This window comes from Cylas formicarius, unplaced genomic scaffold (genome assembly GCF_029955315.1).
Source record: "Cylas formicarius isolate icCylForm1 unplaced genomic scaffold, icCylForm1.1 PGA_scaffold_2__14_contigs__length_35257938, whole genome shotgun sequence".
Classification (NCBI taxonomy): Eukaryota; Metazoa; Arthropoda; class Insecta; order Coleoptera; family Brentidae; genus Cylas; species Cylas formicarius.
Window position 1 is genome coordinate 28,583,070 of NW_026844319.1, and position 20,113 is coordinate 28,603,182.

At 41.1% G+C, this 20,113-nt stretch overlaps 3 protein-coding genes across 6 annotated transcripts; 2 read left to right on the forward strand and 1 right to left on the reverse strand.

The window, feature by feature from the left end:
- Positions 1-45: 45 nt before the first annotated feature.
- Positions 46-3,991, reverse strand: LOC132697838 (gamma-soluble NSF attachment protein-like). Its single transcript, XM_060663530.1, has 6 exons — positions 3,851-3,991; positions 3,650-3,802; positions 3,357-3,582; positions 3,230-3,300; positions 2,799-3,180; positions 46-185 (listed from the first exon to the last, which is right to left on the reverse strand). Exons 1-6 carry the CDS (start codon positions 3,907-3,909, stop codon positions 108-110), a joined length of 969 nt encoding a protein of 322 aa, XP_060519513.1. The 5' UTR covers positions 3,910-3,991; the 3' UTR covers positions 46-107.
- Positions 3,992-4,253: 262 nt separating this feature from the next.
- LOC132697843 (E3 ubiquitin-protein ligase RNF180-like) lies at positions 4,254-4,744 on the forward strand. The gene has a single exon (XM_060663534.1). It carries the CDS (start codon positions 4,259-4,261, stop codon positions 4,601-4,603), a length of 345 nt encoding a protein of 114 aa, XP_060519517.1. The 5' UTR covers positions 4,254-4,258; the 3' UTR covers positions 4,604-4,744.
- A 93-nt stretch (positions 4,745-4,837) lies between these two features.
- Positions 4,838-19,580, forward strand: LOC132697835 (DNA topoisomerase 2). Of its 4 annotated transcripts, none has more exons than XM_060663521.1 (10): positions 4,838-5,013; positions 5,139-6,996; positions 8,193-8,533; positions 11,702-12,206; positions 14,004-14,346; positions 15,010-15,631; positions 17,633-17,659; positions 17,720-17,887; positions 17,943-18,066; positions 18,681-19,580. In XM_060663521.1, the coding sequence occupies exons 1-10, from the start codon at positions 4,999-5,001 to the stop codon at positions 19,388-19,390; spliced, it is 4,713 nt and encodes a 1,570-aa protein (XP_060519504.1). In that variant the 5' UTR covers positions 4,838-4,998; the 3' UTR covers positions 19,391-19,580. The 4 variants fall into 4 exon arrangements, with proteins under 4 accessions (XP_060519504.1, XP_060519506.1, XP_060519505.1 ...); XM_060663523.1 differs by having other exon boundaries at positions 17,732-17,887; XM_060663522.1 differs by having other exon boundaries at positions 5,151-6,996.
- Positions 19,581-20,113: the final 533 nt, after the last annotated feature.

Genomic DNA, 20,113 nt, shown 5'->3' on the forward strand with positions numbered 1-20,113 from the left:
CCCCACCCAAAACGCGACGTCGAGCTTACAAACTAATGGAAAAATCAAAGACGACTTGTGGTATCTTCAAATTAAAGCTAAGGGGGCCCTCCTCAAGTGGGGTTCCCTTAACAAAGTCCGCCGGCATAGTCATCGTCCTCTGCATCACCTGGGGCACCATCCGCTTCTTCGCATGTCGATTTGTTCTGAAAATAGTGAAGTGTGATTTTATCCAAGAAACACTCTGAGAAATTACATTCCATTTTATAGCAACCAAGATCGATAATATTTAAAGTTTTGATAAAATGTTCCCCCGAGATTTAACCAAACCATTTATATGGACAAGAAGGCTCAATATTAAATCTTGGGGTACACAATGCTCGAGCCCGAATCACATTGATTGCTGCTGACATTAAACGCACGTAACCTTTGAACCGTTACGTTTTTTCCGCTAGACGTGACATTCGGCAACAATGGCGGTACGAAGATTATCAGAAATACAAATTAAAATGTAATTCCGACTACAGTTCTCGATTTCCCATATACCAAAAAAAATTCTCCATTTTTATCCGAGGTTAATTAATTTTTAATTATCCTCATATTCATTGTTACTATTATAATAATATTAATATACTGTTTTTTTCATTTTCATTCAATATTCACCACTATTAATTTATAATTTGAAAACCTTTAATATTATTGGGTAACTTATTGAATATTCTGAGAAATCCAAAGTTCACGTCTTCATACATTAAGGTATATAGTATATATGTATATCAAGATATTAAGGTATATCAGATCGATATGATTGAAATATAGATTTCTCACTTGCATCCCAATCATGGTGAAACCTCCCTTAAACCTTAAAAGTGGTAACGTGGGGTCTCCTAGCATAATTGGCAATACTGCTCTGGTCCCGGGTACCTTTACATTTCCTTTTCAAGCTGTTGACGCTATTTGACGTCACATTTGTGACGTAAGCGGTTTAAGAAGCGCTATTTTTTTTAATTTAGTTCCAAATTATTTTTTAAAAAAATACCAAGAAACGAATTTTTGACGAGTAAACTTATTTAATATTCGTCTCATAACTTTTATTTTTAACATTAAACGTTATTAAATAATTAAAAGGTGAAAAGAACTGAAGACGCCACGCTCTCCACAAAATGTGAAATTTGTATAATGGAAGTGCAAAAAGGGTGATTATAAACTTTTGAGATAGGGGATTTATAGTTATCGATTTAACCAGTGCATTGGCGACCTAATTAACCAAAATATTATTTGTTCATGGACAGTTAGTGGCGCGCCACTGATTTCCTTAAAATCACATCTGCATTAATTTACGACCAGATTTATTAATTTTTTTGTAAAATAAATTTGCGGGTAAGAGGTTTTCATTTTTTTTTAAGCGCAAAAAATCAGTGGCGTTCAATACAATACAAGAGACAATTGAAATTCCATGCGCCCGCCACTGGTACATTTAAGAAAAAAATGTGTGTACATGTTTGTCAAATTTCATTAAAATATCTTTTTGCCACTCTGTATCAATAATCCATAAATGGTTTGATGCATATGTCCCTGCAATGTGACCAGTACCTTTCAATAGTTCTCGTCTAAGGCGTGACGGCCTTTATAGAGATTTTAAATCAATGGATTTGGGAGCAGTTGTCGCAATTCGAATGGGACAAATTATTTTCTAACAAAACCCTTGAGGATATGGTCAACATGTTCCACGACATAGTTTATTTTGCTATCCATATTTACGATCCCCTAAAGCAGTTTTCGGCTAAGTAGTTTCCAATTTGGTTTTCCCCAGAGCTTAAGGATATAATAATTGAGAAGAACAAACCACATAAAGAATATCTTGGGACCGGGTTATATGCAGACTATAAGAGACTTTCAGACTTATATGCTAAAATTCGGCGATTACTTGCAAATCAACAATTATGGGCCCATCAGTATCCTAAGCTGTATTTCTAAAGTGTTCGAAAGTTTAGTTTGCGACTATTTATCTGCTAGCCTGAATGGTTGCTTCATCCACCAACAATTTGGATTTCTTTGCCATCTCTCCACTGATCTAAACTTGCTTCTGATGGAATCGTTGGAGGGGGGGTCTCGTGTAAGACATTTGATAGAGTAAATGATCAAATCTTAATTAAAAAATTGCGTAACATTGAAATCCAGTGAAAACTTTTGGAATGGTTAACATCGTACCTTACTGAAAGAGTGCGTCCAGAGCTTCCAATCCACCGAAATTAAAGTGCCCTCTGATGTTCCGCAAAGATCACACCTGGGACCCATACACTTCAATGTCTACGTGAATGATATTTTCATCATGCATTTTTCCTATTATTTGCTGACGACCAGAAATTCTAGATACAGGCCATAGAAAGAGTGCAGCATAAGTTCCTGCGGACTTGAGGACGTCGGAATTGGAAATCTCTCTCCACTCAAATTCTCATGAACCGTAAAGTAAGAATGGGCTTAGCGTTCCCCCCGCCAGACTAGAATAAACCACTTCTTCCAGGTGGAGTTCCTTTGTACCAACTATGAGTAGAGTTCTTTTCTTATTAGATCAGTTTCACTAACAAATCATTTTTTGGGACCAACTTGACTGCTTCCAGAATGCAAGAATATTTAAGAAAGAACTTAAAAACTGTCAGTGTCGGCTAACTATATTAATATTTTGGAAAACCAATGTTTGTCATATTAGGGTCGGGTTCTTATCTATTTCATGTGTTTTATTTTATTTTATTTTGTTTTTACTATTTTGTTTATGTGTGTTTATTTGTTGATAAATAAATAAAATAAAAAGCACTAACCTTCGATGACACATACTCATCGGCCGTGTTCTCCCTGACGGGCACCTTCGAAGGGACGTCGAGCCCCCGGGGCAGGGGCATATCCCTCGCGAGTATAGCGTATTCGACGTCCATGTGCTTGATGAAGGGACTGTTTAGGGCCCGCTTCGCGTTTTCCGGGTCCTCCTCGTCGTACGCCTGCAGCAAAGTCTCGAGCGTTTGAACCTCGGGCGGGTCGCAATAGTTGCCCCACTCTTTGAACGCTTTTTCCGCGGCCACGACGTCGCCCCTGGCCAGCTGCACGAGCACCAAGGCCACCGCCAATCGGCCGGTCGCCTGGTAAGATTCGCTCTGCTGGTGAAGCCCGAGCTCGCGACGCAAGGCATCCGCCGCCAAATCGTACCTGCAAAAAGGACCCAGAGCAAAGCGAAACTACCGTTTCGGAGGCTTACTGCTGCAATTTTACGTGTAGCCTCGCAACTTTGCTGGTATATTCCGCCGCCTGCCTCGAATTATCCTGAATCTAAAACGTAACAAGTTGTATAACCTAAAAATTAAAAGTCGTATAAAACACTCAACCAGGGCGATTTCTGCGGCGCGTTGATAGAGCCTCAAAGCGTCCGCGGGCCGCTGCGATTCCAAGATTTTCGCGGCCTTGTCCAGGGACGCTGCCGCAGACTCTGCGCTTCCGTGATTCTGAAACATGTTAGCAGCCCTCTCCGCTAAACTGGCAATCTCGGAAAAGTCGCCCAGCTCTTTGCAGACCAGTACGCACTGGTCCAAGGCTTTCGCCGCATAAAACAGCCTGCGCACTCGGTTAAGGAAAACGGTGCCAAACGGCAAAAAGGCAACCCGCGCGACGCAAAGGATACGCTCTGTTCTGTTTGTGGCATTCGACGGTTTTGAGAAGACAATCCTTGCACTGCTCGAACGCTTTCGCGTTTCGGAAACACGTCGCCGCCTTGCTGTATTCGTCGGCCGCGTTTTCGTGGTCGGGCCGCCACTTGAGCAGCGACGTCTTCAAACTGAAAACCGAGGGGTTAAACAGCCGCCGTGTCACACACCCCCCTAACCTTTTCTCGGCATTCTTGACGTGCTCTAGCCCTTCCTCGATCTTCTTGTTGCCGGACATTATCGTTTTCCTTGGAATTTGCCGCAACTGCAGGTGATTTCGACGGCGCCGTCACTGCATTTGTTTAATGACGGCAGTAGGCGGGGCAAAAATGAGGTCACGAACGTCACATTTTCGAACACAACCTAACATTTAGTTGGGCAAGTTTGAGGAAGGAATTAAACTAGTATTTTAGTTGTTCCTGGTGAAAGAAATATGCACGAGACACTTTATAACTTTATTTTTTCAATTCCTCGCAATACTGGCAAACGCTAAACAATAATCTAATTCAAACCGCAACTGCTAGTGGTTCCGTAAACTAACCAACTTTCCCTTGAAAATTTGGGGTTATGTCGTCGATTTTACCGAGATGGGAATAAAATGTAAAAAGTGCAGGAAAACCGTCGTGGAAAACTCGGTCAGTGAAACGGTAGTGTTAAACGCGCATGGTCTCGCAATTAACGAACCGGACGGTTCCGTCTGCGAGTCGGTAACCGAAAGCACCAGCGTTTTTCTCGACGAGGAGCGTTTATCGGACTGGTTAACCGCAAAAATAAGCGACGGCCAGTGGCAAAAGGGGCGAATCAATTGCCCCCATTGCGGATCCCGTCTCGGCGGCTTCGATTTCGTGTCCGGAAATAAATGCGCCTGTATGAAATATATTTTACCGCCTGTCCACCTGACCAATAGTAAAGTTGACATTGCGAAACATTAAAGATGTGTGTTTTTTTATTTAGATTTTCATTATTTTGAATCGGATCGCGTTTATTGCGAAAATATTTCATCAGCGGGGATTTTTGTGTTGGCTCCGCTGAAAACCGTGGCACTATCGATTGTCCAACGCAGCGTCGCGATTGGCGCGCTCGCCGGAGCCGTTCGAATCGACGCTCGGCGATTGGTCGAAATTTGAACGGTCCTGTCAAAAGGTGTCCAGGGCGTCCCTGGACAAGCGGCTAGGCTTCAGGTGCAGATTGCTCGTCGGGAGAGCGTGTCAACGGAGGTATTTCTCGGGAACTCGCTGTCGAGCAGCTTCCGCTTTTTCGTCGGATGAGCGTCGCTTCTCCGATTCGACGGCGTTCCGCGACTGCATGAGGAAGCGCTTACACAAAAATGGCGGATTTAAAGGTACATGTTGGCCATTGTTTACGGTCGTTGTGGGTACATGATTTCTCGTAAGAGGGGTATTTTCCGCTTGTTTTTGGTTTGTTTCTTAACAATTACTCGTGGGATGAATAATAAAGTATATAAAGTCGTGGTTGCAGACGAAGTCGTCTAACGCGACGAACGGCGATGGGGCCGCCGGCGACGGCCAGCCGGTCGGCAAGCCGCCGCCCCCCAGAAAGGCGACCATCGAGAAAACGTACCAGAAAAAGTCGCAGCTGGAGCACATCCTGCTCCGGCCCGACACCTACATCGGTTCTGTGGAAAAAGTGAAGGAGTCTATGTGGCTGTACGACCCGCAGAAGAACATGATGGCCCAGAGGGAGATAGAGTATGTGCCGGGCCTGTACAAGATATTCGACGAGATCCTGGTGAACGCGGCGGACAACAAGCAACGCGACAAGAAGATGGACTGCATAAAGGTAGAGATCAGGCAGGCGGAGAACGAGATCTCCGTGTGGAACAACGGGCAAGGTATACCGGTGGTGATGCACAAAGACGAGAAGATGTTCGTGCCGACGATGATATTCGGCCACCTGCTCACGTCGTCCAACTACAACGACGAGGAGGAAAAGGTGACGGGGGGGCGTAACGGTTACGGCGCCAAACTGTGCAACATCTTCAGCGAGCGGTTCGTCGTGGAGACGGCGAGCAAGGAGTACAAGAGGCAGTTCAAGCAGACGTGGGCCGCGAACATGACGAAAACCGCCGAGCCGAAGGTCAAAGACTTCTTCGGCGACGATTTTACGAAGATCACCTTCAGCCCGGACCTGTCCAAGTTCAAGATGGAGCGGCTCGACGACGACATCGTCGCGCTGATGTCCCGTCGCGCCTACGACATCGCGGCTTCGACGCGGGGCGTCAAAGTCTTCCTCAACGGGCAACGGTTGCCCATCAAAGGTTTCAAGGATTACGTGGACCTCTTCCTCAAGGACAGGGAGGACGAGACGGGCAACAACCTGAAGGTGGTGTACGAGGCGGCGAACGAACGCTGGGAGGTGGCGATGACCGTGTCGGATCACGGCTTCCAGCAGATGTCGTTCGTCAACAGCATAGCGACGACCAAGGGGGGACGTCACGTCGACTACGTCGTCGACATGATCGTGAAGCAGCTGCAGGAGGTGCTGAAGAAGAAGAACAAGGGCGGGCCCGCGATCAAGGGGTTCCAAGTGCGGAACCACCTGTGGGTGTTCGTCAATTGCCTGATCGTCAATCCGACGTTCGACTCGCAAACGAAGGAGAACATGACGTTGCAGATGAAAAATTTCGGCTCCAAGTGCGTCCTGTCGGAGAAGTTCGTCACGCAGATGACGAAGTGCGGTATAGTGGAGACGGTGCTGTCGTGGGCCAAGTTCAAGGCCCAGAACGATCTGGTGAAGGCGAGCGCGGGCAGGAAGCAGATCAAATTGAAGGGGGTGCCCAAGTTGGAGGACGCGAACGAGGCGGGGACGAAGAACGGCCTCAGGTGCACCCTCATCCTAACTGAGGGTGATTCGGCCAAGTCGCTGGCCGTGTCTGGTCTGAGCGTTATCGGACGAGATTATTACGGGGTGTTCCCGCTACGCGGGAAACTGCTGAACGTGCGCGAGGCGACCCACAAGCAGATCCTCGAGAACGCGGAGATCAATAACCTGGTGAAGATTATCGGGCTGCAGTACAAGCGAAAGTATAACACGCCGGAGGACATGAAGACCCTGCGTTACGGCAAGGTGATGATAATGACGGATCAGGATCAGGACGGGTCCCATATCAAGGGACTGGTCATCAATTTCATCCATTACAATTGGCCGGAGCTGCTCAGGCAGAACTTCCTCGAGGAGTTTATCACGCCGATCGTCAAGGCGACCAAGAAGGGGGCGGAGCTGTCGTTTTACTCGCTGCCCGAGTTCGAGGAGTGGAAGTCGGCGACGCCCAACCATCACACCTACCGTGTAAAGTACTACAAAGGTATCGTTTATCGTTAAAGATGGGATAATTTTATTTGAACAGTATCGAAAAAGCGTGTCGTGAGAGAGTTTCATGTTTCATCAATTATACGGGGCGCGAGATATTTTTTGAGATATTATTTGTGCAAATTTTAATATTTAACAAAGTTTGCTGTAACTTTGAAGTTCGAAGAGATGTGAAGGACGCTTTATACAGGGTGTATGCACAATAAAATTTCATCGATTTTGCGAAAGTTACAAGCATTTTTTCCAAAACCATTTCCTCTATTCAAATTCATATACCAGGAGAAATGGGGGATCTATTGCTATTACCTCTATTTCAAACATTGTTTGAATTATATGCAGGGTGTGTCGTTTATATGCAAAAAATCTAAATGAGCATAAAAATTTCCGCGTTTGTGGGTAAATTATTGGTGATAAATGAAAAAGTTACTAAAGATCTGTTAATTTGATTTGAACAGTATCACAAACTGTCGAGACAGAGTTTCACAGAGCTACTAAAGATGAATAAACTATCAATTTTTAATTTGGTTTCTGCGATTGATAAACTTTTCAACTCTAGTTCGTAGCAACCACAGTGCATAAACACGCTTTGGGTTATCGTGAAAGTTTGAAAATCAATGGATAGGTTTTTTTTTATGCTAAGTAATTAGTACAATCCCTGATTTTATTTTTTTCTTCAAATATTGTGGTCTTAGAGTTACTTTGAACATAAAACGTACTAATTTAATGCGCAACGTTGTAAGGAGAAATTGTAATATATAATTATAAGATTAGATCATCTTATAGCTACAGCTACAATGACCACAGCTGAAACTAGCGCAGACACACACATGAAAGGCTATTCAAATTTAACGCTGGTAAACCAAACTAAAACCTGGTTTATGTAGATAGCGCGTAAAGTTATAAATGCAGGAATTTAGATAAATTATGTGCCAAAAAAAGTAAATTGGCCCCATTCGCAAAAAAAAATTATTTATGACTCTTCAGTTAGTGCTACCCACACTTAAAGCCCCAAGACTCCACCCGCTTGTTATAGGGCTTTGAATTGCGATCCATCAAACGATGCAGCAATAAATTATCAAGTTGAATGCTATTATAAACCGAACGAGAAAAAAAAAGGAGTTTCGGGAAGTTTTAAGCCAGCCAAAGTGTTTCGTCACTTATTGTTCTTACAAAATCGCCTTCGGGTCGCAGGTTTGGGTACGTCTACTTCTAAAGAGGCGAAAGAATATTTCACCAACATGGAGCGGCACCGGATCCAGTTCCGTTACAACGGCCAGGAGGACGACGACCACATAGTGCTCGCGTTCAGCCGCAAACACATCGAGCAGCGCAAGGAGTGGCTCACCAACTTCATGACTGAAAGCAAGCAACGCAAGGAGCTGGGCATGCCCGACAAGTACCTTTACGGCAAGCACACCAAGTTCGTGTCGTTCAAGGACTTTGTCAACCTTGAGCTGGTGCTGTTCTCCAACGCGGACAATGTCCGCTCCATCCCGTCAATGGTGGACGGCATGAAACCCGGCCAACGAAAGGTTTTTTTTTTCTCGAGCTATACCCCATTAACAGTGGTAACCTTGTTATGAATAGCTGATTGCTATGGTAAAAACGGAACAATAATCGATTGTAGTGTTTAGAAATCAATTATTTAAATTAATGTTGCTGTATCACTTGAAATGGCTTTTGTACGTGCAGTATATTTGGTATGCAGTAAGGGCAAGAAAACCATGCACCAAAAGCAATGCATAGAAATCAACAGAAACCGAGTACAAAAAGAGTACATTTTCCTCATTTTTTTCCTAAACCCTACATTCAATTGTTTTGTTTTTCTGTTTCCACCATCCTAATCGGTCGAATAAATGCTGTTAGTTTGCAAACTTAACCCGGTTCATATCACAACTAAGCAAAATTACCAAGGATTAACACTTAATTTAGATCAGTTTTTTTTTTAACCATATATAAACAACAGCTTCTTTTTCAGGCCCTTCTTTATTGCAACTTTGGCCGTTGCGTCATAATTTTAGCGATATTAATATAATTTTTTAGTGTAGTGTGAATGCTTCTAAGGAAATAATTTATTAGTATTGAAATTCTATGAGGGAATCCACGTGAAACCATTCATAAAATTGCTATTGTTGTGATGGCAATATATGCATTAAAAAAACGTTTTGGTTAGTTATATTAATAATATATAATATAGTCTTTATTTAACATTATGCTGCATAAAAAATACAAAATATAAATTCTAAATATGAAATATAAAATTCCAGATAAATGGAAACCAAAATCTAAGCACACAGAAATCAGAATTAAGTCTTTTAAATTTATTAATAGTATCACAGTTTTTAATATCATGCGGTAAATTGTTAAAATGGTTTAGGCCTTTATGTAATATAGAGTTTCGTACATGACTAAAATGACATTCTCTCAACATAAAATTACCACAAATTCTTGTATTGTAATAGGTAACTTTTTCACAAACATAATTGAGAACACACTGTTCTTTAATTTTAAAAATTAATACATAGACATTAAACATTACTTTTTGTTTTACAAACAAGAAATTAAGAACATTCAATCATGCTTTGAATTGGCGTAGATCTGTTACACTGTAGTATATTTCTCATGGCCCTATTTTGAACAATCTGCAATTGCTCTAATTTAGAATTTGGCAAAAGTGTGGAACAAACTTCTAAATGGGGAGCAGCTATTCTGTTATGCAATATTTATACAAGATTTTGGTGTCAATTGACAAATTTTTCCCTATTCTAGATATAAAATTAATCTTATTAGAAAATTTATTCATTATGTAATCGGCATGTGTATGACACGTCAAATTTGATTCAAATATAACACCCAGATATTTAATTTCGTTTTCATGAATTTATTTTTTTTTTGTTAATATAAATGTTTACATAGAAATTTAATTTACTCAATTTATGATGTTTACCAAAAATACAAAATTTTGACTTGTCCGTGTTTATACAAAGTTTATTAGTGCACAGCCATTCAAAAGCATTCTTCAGATCAGCATTCATTTTTTCTAATAATACCGCAACTCAAGAATAGGATTCTATTTACTTTCGATACTTGTACAAAATCCCATAGATTTTTTCAAGCTCCTTTTTCACCGATGAACTAACAATAAAAATAGTGGAACAAACAAATAACTACGCGAGACATAAAATAGCACGGAAGAGGTTGTCAAAACGTTTTACATAACACACGCGGGTAGATACTACATTAGAAGAATTTACCGCATTTATTGGGTTTACCTTATCTAGGGTCACACCTAAATACTTCTTTTTGGTAGCATATTTAGAAGATAACGATTTTTACAATTTTTTGGATGCTCCACTTGCATGAAGACGATCCAAATGACACTCTTAGTGCTCGAACTCAGAAACTCAGTCGCTATTTAGATTATTTGGACAAACAATTTATAGAACATTTTGTTCCCGCACGAGAGTGATATCTGTTGTTCGATTTAAGGGTAAAATTAGTTTTTTAACTCACAATCCCAACAAGACTACGAAATGGGGATAACAATTTATGGAATGGCAGATGCTAACACCGGATATGTTCATTCCATTTTGCCGTACTACGGAAATTTGATATCGGAATATATAGTGAGACCTGATTTACCTGTCGGCACAAGGATAGTATTATATCTGCGTCCAAATTTATTAGACAATAACCCAGGATGTAGAGGATATCACTTTTACACCACGAGCTTGCCACTTGCAGAAGAATCATTAAAACTAAATGTTCATTTGACAGGCACAATTCAAATCAACCGCAAACTTATACCTGATTCTATCAAAAAAGCAACATTTGCAGATCAGGTAATTTGATGTTATTGGCGTGGAAAGATAAAAGGGTCGTCACCACACTTACTTCGTGGGATCTCTTAGGAACACAACCTATCAACAGAGGAGTAGGTGGAGGTAACTTACAAATTATAAATAAGCCAAATGTAGTGGTCAATTACAATAAATATATGGGAGGTGTTGACCGCACAGCGTCATGTTTCCTCAGGAAGTCTTTGAAATGGTGGCGAAAGTTAGTTTTCTGGGGACTCGAAATTTCTAGTGTCAACGCATATTTATTATATAAAATTTCACCACGGGACCAAAAAAGTTTGTTCGGGAATTGGTTGATGAAATGATAAAAAACTTTCGGCCGGGATCCAAAATTCCTGGCAGACGATCATCTGTAGATACAGAAGAGCGCCTAAATGGTAAAGGACATAATTTACGCCAAAATGATGGAAATAAAAAGACTGTGCGGTATGTTCTAACCATAAAGTATAAGGCGGCAGGTGGGAAACTAGGTATATTTGTGACACCCGCACCGGGACTACACATTGGTGACTGCTTCGAACGGTACCACGTCTCGAAAAAATGGTGAAAATACATGCCAACGTACGAGATGCGTGTTGGCATACTAAAAAAATTCAAAAGAAAATGACAGATTATTTGAAACATTAAGTGTAGTTCTTTAATGTTTATATAAATTGTTCCTAAGTAGATATTAAAATATGTATATAAATGATTAAATATTACAGGACCCATATGCGTATTGTTAATTTAACTCTATAACGAAAAAAAAAAAAACGAGTCCTTTCAATTTCGCTATATAGAGTTTCGACTGTATATACGAATGCAAAGGGGTTAAGGTCTGACGTTCGACTTTGGTCGTAGGTACTTTTTACGTGCTTCAAGCGGAACGACAAGCGCGAGGTGAAGGTCGCGCAACTAGCCGGCTCTGTCGCCGAGCATTCCGCTTACCATCACGGCGAGGTGTCCCTGTGCATGACGATCGTCAACCTAGCGCAGAACTACGTCGGCAGCAACAACATCAACCTGCTGGAACCCCGCGGTCAATTCGGCACGCGCCTAGCTGGCGGCAAAGACTCGGCCAGTCCGAGGTACATATTCACGAAAATGTCGCCCCTCACCCGCATGATATTCCATCCGAACGACGACGCCCTCCTCAAATACGAATACGACGACAACCAAAAGATCGAGCCCCAATGGTACATACCGATCGTGCCGATGGTGTTGGTGAACGGCGCGGACGGCATAGGCACCGGCTGGATGACCAAGATACCGAATTATAACCCGCGCGATATCGCGCGTTGCCTGTACGCTATGCTGGACGGGGCGGAGCCCGGCAACTTGGCCCCTTGGTATAAAAATTTCAAAGGTACGACTTGTGATTGGCCTACCGTCTGGTCGTACTCAGTTGGTTCACGTTAATAATTATGTCTCTAGTTAGAAGTCCACTCCCACATTTAAATTGTCGAAAGTGGGCGCCGTCAAGTATGGCGAAGTATTTTTTTTTAATTTTAGAATTTTTTTTTGGTTTATGTCGGTTTGCAGCAAAAAAAATCATTTTCTCCAAAACTATTGCTCCAATCGGCAAAATTCTTTAACCAACAGACGCAGAAAATCGAATACTATAACTATAAGGTTTTTGAATTAAGAACAAAAGTGAAGAGTGAGATTTTCCAGAAAAAATCCCAATGAAAATCGCTATTACTATTACCACATACTGCATGCTTTCAGAAAACAAGTATTTTCTCTAAAACCAGTCACCCTATTGAAAAAATTCATGTACCAGGAAGAGTGGGAGATTTAGGGCTAAATCCTCTATAACGAAGATTGTTTGAATTATATACAGGGTGTGTCGAATATGGGCAGAAAATCTAAAAGTTCTCTAAAAATGTCGGTTTCTGTGGGTAAATTATTGGCGATAATTGAAAAACTGTTAAAGATGAGATAATTAATTATCTTTTGAACACTATCGTTGATTGTGTCGAGACGGAGTTCCAGGTATTCAAATATCATATTAAATCTCAATTAGCTGTACAAATTTTGATATTTAAGAATGTTTGAAGTTTCGCGAGACGTCCAAGACACTTTATACATCGATTACATCCATTTTGCGATAGAAAAACTATGAGTTGCTCTAGGACAAGAAGCCGCGAAGCGGCTTTTTCAAAATGCAAAGCCGCGTAGAGGTGCTTTAACAAATATTTTTTTACATTCGAAATTAAAGAATTAACTAATGAAATGCACTGTTGCAAAGAACTCTGCTAATTTTTATTAGTCTTTATTCTCTCCCATCCATTTTTATGTTTTCCAGTGGCGACGTGCTGGTCTATTTGCGATTTTTTTCTCAGATGTAACCTTAAAGATAAATATTTATTTTAACATAATGTATACTACTAATTATTTAATAATAAATAAGCTTGATATAAAAATTTGAAATTTTTTTATCGCAATGTTTAAAATATATTCAATTACATATTTCAAATTAATTAATGAGAATGTACCACTTCTCCACAAGCGTTGCAGAATACTTCTTCTTTTTTTTAATTAATCCATACGGACACCAAATGATAATTCGCTTTCGGCATTTTGAATTCAATGTTTAAAATGCTTGGAAAAATTCAAAAGTACATATGAAGAGGGTGGGATGTATTTCATTCAATCACAAGCACCATCAGTGCTAATTTTCAAAATAGGTTCTTAAAATCAAATTACAGAAAAGCGGCAAACAAGAAGAAAAGGGATGAGGGCCTAAATCTTAGGTAACGGGATTCGAAGGCTATAAAAGTCCACAATATTGCAGATACATTTCATATTTAATCTTATACGTTATATATATATATATATATATATATATATATATATATATATATATATATATATATATATATATATATATATATATATATATATATATATATATATATATATATATATATATATATATATATATATATATATATATATATATATATATATATATATATATATATATATATATTTATATCGTTAATCTAAAACGGGTATATCCAAAATATTGGGTTGATATTCCTAATAATCAAAAAGATGTTTTTTACATAAAATCCCAACTCTAGTTGTGACGTTAAACGGGGAAATAACCAAAATTTGGGCGGGTAAATGCGTTTCACCTTATAAATCGCGTCATTAGGTACGATCGAGTCGGTGGGCGACAACCGTTACATGATAAGCGGCGAAATAGGCATCCTCGACGATAACCGACTCGAGATCAGCGAGCTGCCGGTAGGCACTTGGACCCAGAACTACAAGGAGAGCGTCCTGGAGCCGATGCTGTACGGCAACGATAAGGTCAAGGCCTCATTGAGCGATTACAAGGAGTACAATACGGACACGACCGTGAGATTCGTGGTGACGCTCCTCGACGGTCAGATGGAGAATATGCAAAAGGAGGGCCTGCACAAGGTGTTCAAGCTACAGAGCCTGACCAGTTTAAGTTCCATGTGCGCGTTCGATGCGGACGCGTGCCTGCGCAGGTAAGCATGGCGACGACAAATTAAAATATTTCTTTTTTTGTTCCGTTCTTCTTCTTGTACCATCTCTCCTAACTTCGAAGGTTGACGATTTTTAACCGGGAAACTACAGGTTCGTATTCTTGTATTTTGAGTCTTGGGGGATGACAGATTTTTTCTTCAGGTCTTTATCTGTCACTAATATGGGACGAGACGATGTTTTTACCCCTCTCAAACAATATATAAGCAGGTACAGAATAAAATGCGAGCCAGTTTCAGTCAAGCTCTGAGGAAGCCAACAGGAAAAGTATTGCAGTATCCTGTGGAAGTTTCTTTGCAAAATCAGTCAACTTTTTTACCGCACTTACGCAGGTCCAATATCCATTCTCAAAATCATATTTGCAATATTTATGTTTAGCTTCAACAAACTCGCAAAAATTATCGCACTGGAATTTATATTATGATGGTTTTCAGGCAATACTTACGTACTGACAAGTCTTATCGTTTTCTTCCTCCTTCTTTCCTTCTATTTTTTTTTATTTATAGGATTGGTAGATTTAAGATTAGTTTTTACGTTCACTGGAATATATATATATATTGGATGATTTATATTTAATATTTCTTGTGATTGGGTCGCGTTACCTGTCGCGTTATCTGTCGCGTTGATGTTGATTTCCGTTTTCGCAGATACGATTCCGTCATGGAGATTCTGCGCGAGTTTTACGCGCTGCGCCTGAAAATGTACCAGCTGCGCAAGCAGTACCTCGAGGGCAAGCTCGACGCGGAAACGCGCAAACTGTCGAACCAGGCGCGGTTCATCCTGGAAAAGTGCAACGGGAAGCTGGTCGTCGAAAATAAGGGCCGCGCCGTCATCGTAGCGGAACTGGTCGATGCCGGCTACGAACCGGATCCGGTGAAGATGTGGCAACGCGCGCAGGGCGCCGAAGACGAGCAGGAAATGGAGAAAGCGGCGGAGGACGACGAGAACAACGAATCGGATGAGGTGGACGAGAGGAGCGGTTTCCCCAAGAAAGTGTTCGATCCCGCGCGATTTGACGAACAGTCGACGGATGTGAAGAACTTCGACTATCTCCTCGGGATGACCATATGGATGTTGACCGAGGAGAAGAAGAAGGAACTGCTGCGCCAGAGGGACGTCAAAATGGACGAGTTGCGCGCGCTGCAGAAGAAGACGAGCGCGGAAATGTGGCGCGACGATCTGGCCGTCTTCCTCAAGAAACTGGACGAGGTCGAGCAGAAGGAGCGGCTCGACGAGCAGCAGAACACCAAGCAGGAGAAGGTCAAGGCGGTAAGTGGGCGGGAGTCCGTGAGTCTCGGTTCCTCTTCGTATTTGATTAGAATATATTCCGTCCTGTCCAAGAAAAACGATATTAAAAACAATGCGCTTCGTCGACGAATCGGGTGGTTTAATTTGCATCTCGACCAACCCTAGTCTCATCAGCAGTTATGAACCGATGCCAGAAATTCGTTTGGTGGAAATGTTTTTTCGAATCGTGTTCAAATGGTTTTTCAACACTGTTTGACGGATTTTTTCAATCATTTTCGAAGTACATTCAGAAATCCATTGCTCAATAGTTGAACATGACGGGAAGGAGTCTCCCAGTGCTGAAACCGTCACTTTTAATTGTTTTGGTGTAAAACCTTGCCTTGCGATTACTCCGAAATTGTACGGGGTGGTCCAAATTCGAGTGGCCTCTATGGTTTTAAGCGTTTGCAGCATAGTTAGCTCAAGACTAATATGCATGTTACGGGCTGGATATATGTCATGATATGTCGTGATATGTCAAGGCTTTTTTGAGCTACAGGGTGATTCTCAAAAATCTGCGGTTTTAAAGGCTCTCTATAAATCTCTCCATTTTACCCGTTTTGTCTTAAAGCCTTTAGTTCCCGAGATATCACACAAAGTTATAAAAAAAAACATTTTTCAAATAAAATTTTCTGTCGAACGGTGTGCCATACACCTATTTTTATTAAATAGTTTAAATTTTATTGTTTTTTTTTTTTTTCATACAAAATCAAGTTGGCTACGACACGAGGGGGCACAGCAACCTCGCACTTTAACTTCTAGTTTACAATAATTACCAACCCTTAAATAATAAACGGAAGTAAAATTATTAAAAGCGATTTTTTTATTTAAAATTTTTGTTAATTAAATTATGTAACACTTAAAGTCTACATCCAAAAAAAAATTTTAATTCTAAAACAAATGCTCAAATTGACAGCCATTTTCGTGTAAACATATCCTACATCTTGTCTTGACGCTATTTTCGGCATTAAGAAGTTAAGAAGAGTGCTGCACGAAGTGCCTCTTCCAATTCCCTTCTAGTAGTTGGACGATTTCGAAATACAAGGTCTTTGATTCTCCCCCACAAAAAGAAGTCCCAAGGGGTGTGGTCTGGAGACCTGGGGGCCAATACATAGGACCTTTATTTCCGATCCAGTTTTCGGCAAACACATTATTTAGCAAGTACCTATAGCTCATTATTTTGCTGAAGTGGCAAATTGTCGATAAACGGAATTTAAATTTCCATCAAAAATATATGGCCCCATCATTTGTCATCTGTGGATGCCTACCCATACCTTAAAACTGAACCTTCCCTGATTCGCTTGTTCCGCCATAATATGGGGATTTTGCAGTTTCCAGTAATTGCAGTTATATCCGGTGAATATTCCATCATGATGCGGTTTTTAGTTTGTTCAGCCCGTAACATGCATTTTAGTTTAAAGCTAACTATGCTGCACATGCTGAAAGCCATAGTGGCCCCTCGAATTTGGACCACGCCATACAATAGAGACACCAAAACTTATAAAATTCTTGCTACATTTTTGTCAGTTTTTTAATGCTTCAATGCAAATGGAATAAACAGTATGAAGAGTCTTCATGACCAATTTTTATACTACGACATAACTACCACCGATATAAAAAATGTCTTGTTTCCATATTTGTACGTTCTAGTACACTAGAAATTCAACGTCCGATACATCAAAAATGCACAATAAGCAGGTTACAACGCTGCATTGACGCTTGTGCTCCAACTCTGTTTGCGGAGAAATCTTATACTATCATTTAAAAATCATGCCCAACATGAAACAAAAATATTCATATCATTGGTATGTAGATTAATAAAATAACATTTTTTAAAGATAGGGCGGCGTTTTTTGCGAAACAGCTTTCAAAAATCAATAAATGTCATTTGTAAAACACGTTCGTTTCAATGACATTTTCCGTGCAATGTGTGACGTAAATAAAAAAAATAATTCCAATTCTAATCCGTCGTGCTGCGTTCAGGATTCGGCGGCGGGACATCGGGGGCGGGTAAGGCGGCGGCGCGCCGACAACTCGTCCGCTAATTATTTTTTTTATGACTAAATCTAGCGACGGTTGCAGGGCAAAAAGAAAATGCTGGACACGAAGCCGTCTACGACAGCGATACGGGTGGTGCCCGAGATTACCGAGGAGATAAAGAAAAAGGTGCAGGCGGCGATGAAGATACAAGAGAACAAGAGCAAGAAGATCAAAAAGGAGGTGGTCAATGGTGAAGAGGTGGGTTCGAGGTAATGACGATTCGCCCCGATTAATTTTGACCTGCGGTTTTTAGGAGTCGGGCGAAGGCGACGAGGCGGTGAAGGGTCCGAAAGGGAAAAAGGGTGGTGGGGGGAAGGTGAAGAAGGATGCCGGTAGTCCGAGGCAGAAACAGGCGAAGCCCGCGAACGGGAAGAAAGGTACCTCCACCGTGTTTTTGATAATAATAGTAATAGTTCCCCCGTTCCAACGTATACGTTTTTCGAACCAAGAACGCTTTCGGCTATTTTAAAATTATGAAATTTCATCTTTGGACATTCAAAAGAGGTAGATGACTACAAATAAGTAATTTATTTTACCTCGGCGCATCCACCAGTTTGCGATCAAGTTTACGATATGTCTCCGCAATTTACAAATAGTTTTTTTTGCGTATTTGTTTGACCCACAGTATCGATTATACATGTTTTCACCTCGGCACATCAACCATGTGTTGGTCAAGTTTGCAGTTTGAATTCGCGATTTATAAATAGTTTATTTAATATTCGAAAGTTCACTTTGCGCGGTTTTTTTGTTTGACCGATAGTATCGATTATATTTTTTTGCTCCGGCGAATCCACCCCATTTTCATCGAATTTGCGAGAGGTCTTCGCAATTTATAAATAGTTCACTTGCGCGTTTTTTTTGTACCCGGCACATCCACCATATTTTCACCAAGTTTACGATTTTTAAAAGGAATCGATCACAAATTTTCGTCTTTTTCCGACATATCTTCGGCCGGGATTTCTAACTCTCTCTCTCTTTTTAATTTCGACAGCGCCGAGGGGCAAAAAGAAGATCACGTCGTCCGACGACGAGAGTTCCCGCAGCGACTCGGACATGGAGGTCGCTGCGTCCAAAGCGTCGACGTCCCAACCGGTGAGAACGAACGCGAGACGCGCAGCAACCAAACAGATGAACTACAGTTTTTCGGACGAAGACGAAGACGCGATGTCCGACGCCGACGATGACGTACTATTCGACAACGAGGGCGTGCGGGAAAACAGCGGCCCCGCTGTCGTCCGTCTTGTGAGCGACGAAAGCGACAACGACGACCACATCAAACGTCCCGCCCCCGATCGCAAAAGTTCCGAGGACCTATTCGACGACCTGGTGGGCGGGGTCAAGGCCGAAGACGCGCCCCCCAAGAAGAACGCCTTTGACGAGCTGCTCGGCGCGAGGAAAAAACAAACCAAGAGGAAGTCCACCGAAGAAGTAGCCAGCGATTCCGAGGAGGATATGTTTGCACCGAAGAAGGGCAAGAAGGCGGCGAAAACGAAACCGCCGGCGAAGAAGAAGGAGGCGGAGACGGTTGCGAAGGCACCGCGTCCCAAGAAGAAGAAAAAGAACGCGATGTCGGACGACGACGACGACTTCGAGCCGGAAGTGGTGGGGGAAACGATGAAGAGGACGGAGGCGGCGGCTCCGAGATCAGGCCGGGGCGCCGCCAAAGCGAAGTACATCTTCTCCGACGACGAATCGGAATAGCACAAAGAAAAAAAAATATATCGCGTCTTCGCGGATGTAAGAAAATTTCTTCATTTTTAATTTTGCGTTCGACTGTTCAGTTTTACGTTTCGTATTTATATATATAGTTCGTAATTCATTACTATTTTTGAGAATTTTTATAAAATAGAAAAACAAAAAAGAGAAATCTCGCGTTTTATTTCGGCAGTTGTGGTAGGTCAAACGTTTTTTCTTCTAATAATTTTAGATTCTGCTTAATTTTACATTTTTAGCCCTTTGCGTAATACCAGGGGTAAAATAGAAAAGCTATTCCATATTATTATAACTGAAGTGTTATTTTTTGGATAATTCTATGGATTTAGCCTGAAGCCAGAGCTTTCGAAAATCTTATTAATACCTTTAACAAATTTTTTAATTAATAGAAAAATTGTTACTAACGAGTAAGGTTTTTTTTTATTAAATAATTATAATTATTATATACAATATTATAAATGGGGAAGAGTCGGTCAAAAATAAGTCGACTCGTGGGTTAAAAGCCACAAAAAATAATAAAAAGCTTAAGTGTCCGTCTTGCCTCACCTTCCTGTATGGGTGCTGAAAACCTATTCCTATGTATATATTCATAAAAAAGTTTTTAATTCCCTTCTAAAAGACGATAAAGTTAACCTTCAGAATGTCAAAAATATATTTACTCTCAGACTCTGCTCGATATTTCCTGATTTTTCGAATTGTTTACGTCTACTT